This window comes from Setaria italica, chromosome IX, assembly GCF_000263155.2.
Source record: "Setaria italica strain Yugu1 chromosome IX, Setaria_italica_v2.0, whole genome shotgun sequence".
NCBI lineage: Eukaryota > Viridiplantae > Streptophyta > Magnoliopsida > Poales > Poaceae > Setaria > Setaria italica.
The window spans coordinates 19,937,073-19,941,915 of record NC_028458.1 but is presented as its reverse complement, the minus strand read 5'-3'; the positions used below and the strand labels follow the sequence as shown (position 1 = coordinate 19,941,915).

The following is a 4,843-nucleotide window of genomic DNA, read 5'->3' as shown; positions in this document are numbered from 1 at the left end:
ATATATTCATTCATTATTCTAGTGTTTATGAATCCTAGCCCTCCACACTTTTTAGGGGTGACCATCATCTCCCAATTTGCCATATGATACTTCTTCTGCATTTGAGGTTCATGCCAAAAGAAATTCGCTCTAGCTGAATCAATCTTGTGATATATCTCCTCTTGCAGGTGGTAACCACCCATTGTGTAGTTGGGAATAGAGCATAGACTTGTTCCTATCATAATCATTTTTCCTCCGGAAGACAGACCCACAATCTGCCATGTCGGTAGTTTGTTTCCACTTTTTGATATACATAGGCCAGGTTTGAGATTGTCATGTGTTTATTGTTGACCATAACTCCAAGATATTTCATAGAGAGGTGTCCAATCTGACAGTTAAGCATTTCGGCCACTCTAGTTTGCTCCTCATCGGATCCCCCTAAAACCAGGACCTCACTCTTCTGATAATTAATTCATATTTTTAAAGCAATACAATAGGAATTTAATGTGGAGAATAGACTGGTCATCCATATCTAGAAAAAGTATCGTGAAAAGTATCGTGTCGTCTGTGTTAATCCTCCCTCTACTAAGTTTGGACTAAACCTTTAATTTCACCCGCCTCTCTAGCATTATGTATCATCGTAGCCAGTGCATCACTCACTAAATTAAAAAGTAACAGCGACACTGGATCACCCTGCCTTAAACCTTTAAAGCTACTAAAATAATTGCTAGGTGATCCATTGATGTTTATCCCCACTTTTCCAGCGTTTACTGTCTGTTTCATCCACTCTATCCATTTGTTTGGGAAATTCTTCTTCCGTAAAACATCCATCATAAAGCTCCAATGTACTTTGTCGTGGGCCTTTCAAAGTCCAGTTTCAGAATAACACCTGTAAGTTTCCTCACTCTTAATTCATGTAGCACTTCATGCAGAATAACTACACCATCTAAAATGAATCTTCCTGGGATAAAAGCTGTTTGGGTTTTACTAATTAAACTCTCTGCGAATGGCGTAAGCATCATTGTTAGTACTTTTGTAAACCATTTGTAGTCCACATTGAGATGTTTGGTTTTACTAATTAAACTCTCTACGAATGGCGTAAGCATCATTGTTAGTACTTTTGTAAACCATTTGTAGTCCACATTGAGAAGACAGATCGGCCTATAGCCTATATTGCTTGATGTTGTTTGCATCCTTTAATTTTGGAATCAGGGAGATCATACCATAATTGAGCCTACCAAGATAGAGGTCCCCTCTGTAGATCTTGGAACATTTCTAGCATGACTTCCTTGATATCATGCCAGAATTCTCTGTAGAAACGTATCTTTGGAATACTCGGTGGTCAATAATGCACAATCGAAGGATAATACATATGTCATCCCGTTTTAGGAACTATGAGCAGAAACTTTGTTCTGCCGGTGCTTACTGAGAAGACTCAAGCAGTGGACATGGCAAATGTCTGAACCTACCGATGCAGGAAAGCCTGTTGATCGAGAAGATCTTTCGCCGGCGGTACGAGCAACCGTGCCGCAATGAAGAGCCTATCCTGGAGACTGGAGAGTAATACCTCGGCCACAAGAAGCAAAAAAGCTAGCACTATCATGGAAGAATTTCATGAAAAAAAATTACAGTAGTAATGAGAGAAAAAACGAAAATTAAGCTGGACATGTCTTAATCTGTGCGATCAAGAATTCAAGATGCGTGTATCCAACAAATTCTAACAACTCAGCAATGGATGAGGTCTAGTTCTCACGTCGTTGTAGCATCCCCATCGCATCTGCATCTCGCTTCCCCAGTCCGACCGCGCGGACTGACTATTCCACTCCATGCTCCGGCCCGAGCACTGCCTCCGGTTGCTACCGGCGGCCACACCGGCCTTTGTCGGGGCCTCCGCTCCCTTCTCCTGCCCCCTCCCCGGCGGCGGCGCGATACGGCTCCGCCACCCCCGCGCACGCACTCCCCGGCTCAGGGGCGAACCGTCAAGCGCCATGCGCGCGTCGGCGGGGCCGGACGCGGTGGCTTCTGCGCCAGAGATGCCGCAGCGGGAGGTGGTCCGGGCGCTCGCGGAGCAGGCGGTGGCACGGCTGGGCCCGCGGCTGCTGCCGTCCGCCGTGCCCGACGACGTCGCCGAGTTCCGCAACGGCGCCGGGAACGCCGTCGGCTCGCTCGACGTGCGCCGGGGCGCGCCTGGCTCGTCGGTACAGTTCCTTATTCCTCTTCCTTTCGTCCTTTTCGTCATAGCAGTAGATGGTGTCAGCTCATTTTTTATTCTGCTCTATAAGATATTCAGCTCAGTTTTGCATAACTGTAGTAATTGCCTAACCATAGTTGCTGGTAATTCGGTTCATCAGATCTGCATTACTGCTCGACATAGCACACTGGATTGCAGTACTTTTCGTTGGTAAAATCAGATACATGGCATCTGTATTGAAAGTCAAAAAATTGCTTGTATTTCGTTAAGTTTAATATGGTTTTGCGCCACTTGCCTGTCATTTGACTACTCTGCAAGATTGGGAAGAGATTTGCCTTGAGTAATGGTTGAGAGGTCGAGGTGAACTGTCATGCCTTTAGAAGCAAAGATTGGTAACCCAACTCTACCAAAGCATCATGCGAATTTTGGATTTCAATTTAATTTGCTTTTAAACTGCTGAATTGTTGATAAATAAAGAAGAAACAGTTGAATTCGTACTGCCACTAATCTATCCTCTTGTGCGCCATAACCGCAACTGTAATTGCAGTTCAATCTGAGTATCATGGTCAAATCTGCTGTAATTTTTGAGATGATAATTCAATCTGAAACTGATTTTCAGTGGCTGAAAATAACAATGGGCATGACATCAGAAGAATAGTCTCTTAGCAATTAAAACATGCATTGATGTGTACTGTTTGTTACTCATGTAAGATGTAGACTAATGGAGCTTCTCTGTGCGACTTGTCTACAGATTGATTTCATGCTGCAGTCCTCGCTTCACTGCAAAGTCCCAAATGGTGCCATTGACATTACATCGATTCTCATTTTCCTAAACTGCATGACAGATGCACCACATTTCCTATTGGAGCTGATACAGGGCAGCCCAACTTCGATTGTGGTGGTTCTTGACCTACTCCCACGGAAAGACCTCGCATTTCACCCTGAGTACTTGCAGAAGTACTATGAAAACTCTCGGATGGATGAGCAGCGTGCAAAGATTGATGAATTACCACAAGTTCGTCCATACCGATCACCATCACTCTTCGTGCGTTGTGCCTGTTCGCCAACAGCAGTAATGGTCAGCATAGACTGTGGACAAGGAGGAGAGGGCACCTTGGAAGAGATTGTGCGTGGACAATTGGCGATGGTTGCTAAGGAGGTTCTTCAATTTTGGCTTGATTGCTGTGCTGATTCCACCACAAAAATGGATAATACAGAGAGGGACTTCCTTCTCAAGAGGGACCAAATTGTAAGATCCAAGTCGATAGAGGTCGATCTGACTGCAAATCTACCGATGATGTTTGATCCTGATGTGTCTAGCCGTGTCATATCTGAAATCAGGAAGGCCTTTGGGGTACAAGAGGCGTAGCATGCAGAAACACAAGCAGGTACTTGGTAAGTTGTAGAGAAACAATATTCTTGGTCCTTAGTTGCACTTGTTTGAACAAATGAATCGAGTTGTTAACCACTGTAATCGCCAGCTGCATGTAGTTTTATCGTCATCCGCGTTGGTGTGCGTGATAAGATATTACGATGTGTATATATTAGTGCCCTCAATTCTTAATGCTGGACCTGTCCCGTGTTCCACTGAAATAATGAAATAGAGCCATGCAACTTAAGATGATCAAAGGTAGGCTTGGAACAGAGCATCATCAGTTGTCACAAGCAGAGTTTCACTACTCACCTTGTAAGCTGCTCCTGCTGCATTGGAACAGAGCCCTTGCATCTTTTTAATGGCAAACCCAATCCCAGCCTGTTCGTTGTGAGAGCTGCAAGCGTAGCCGAAAGCAACTCTTGAAAGCTGAGATGCATGTGGTGGTGATTGTACTAGTAACATTGCCTGGTGTAGAGCTTTGCCAAGACTATCACTTTCACTCTCTCCATGCTTTGCTTCCTTCTTTTTCTGACCTGATTGGATTGGTGAGATGTCAACAAAAACAACACTTTCAGATTTCTCTTCGAGAGTTGGTGTTCCTCTGTATCTGCAAATATGATTTAGAAATAAGTATCCTTTTCTCTTTTTTTTTTCCTGGCAGTATTGTTCTCTTTTTGGGCCATTTGATACAGTCAAGTGGGCCGTTCCAACTTCTAAAGGCTAAGATGCACTGGGCCTGTTGGTGCACATGAATGATAGATCAGGGTATAAAGATGGCTATGATTCATGTCGAACTTTCATAGTCTGATAAGATTCAGAAATGGTTGAACATTGCATCAAGAATTTATTTCCCTTCGAATTCATGTAGTACACAAAGGAATGAGAGAATTTTAGCCAAATCGAGCAGGTATTAAATTTTGGTTTGTCATAACATTTTATAGGTATTAAAATTTGTAAATTATATCATCTCCAGCATCAACTGCACAGTTTGACTTTGCGTTGCTTGTACTTTTCAGAAAACCATGGTGCGTGTCAAGAATTCAAGCATCAATCAACAGAATGGATCCTTATAAAAAAAAAATCAACAGAATGGATAACTATTGTAACTATTGTAGTACTCCATCCGTTCCTAATTGTAAGTTATTTTAACTTTTTTTAGGTTCGTAGATATTATTATGCACCTAGACATACACTATATCCAGATCCAGATGCATAATAATATCTATGAATCTAAAAAAAGCTAAAATGGCCTACAATTTAAAACGGATGGAGTATTATCCAAACAACGTTGTTGTTCT

The 4,843-nt window shown here is 42.9% G+C and overlaps 1 protein-coding gene across 1 annotated transcript; it reads left to right on the top strand.

The window, feature by feature from the left end:
- The first annotated feature begins 1,686 nt into the window (after positions 1 to 1,686).
- On the top strand, positions 1,687 to 4,199 carry LOC101780665 (red chlorophyll catabolite reductase). Its single transcript, XM_004983032.4, has 2 exons — positions 1,687 to 2,177; positions 2,922 to 4,199. Exons 1-2 carry the CDS (start codon positions 1,806 to 1,808, stop codon positions 3,537 to 3,539), a joined length of 990 nt encoding a protein of 329 aa, XP_004983089.1. The 5' UTR covers positions 1,687 to 1,805; the 3' UTR covers positions 3,540 to 4,199.
- Positions 4,200 to 4,843: the final 644 nt, after the last annotated feature.

Bases quoted from the DNA above. Each gene is read 5' to 3' on its own strand.
- LOC101780665 (XM_004983032.4), top strand. From the start codon at position 1,806: ATGCTCCGGCCCGAGCACTGCCTCCGGTTGCTACCGGCGGCCACACCG. The intron at 2,178-2,921 runs GTACAGTTCCTT...ACTTGTCTACAG, and splicing joins GGGGCGCGCCTGGCTCGTCG to ATTGATTTCATGCTGCAGTC.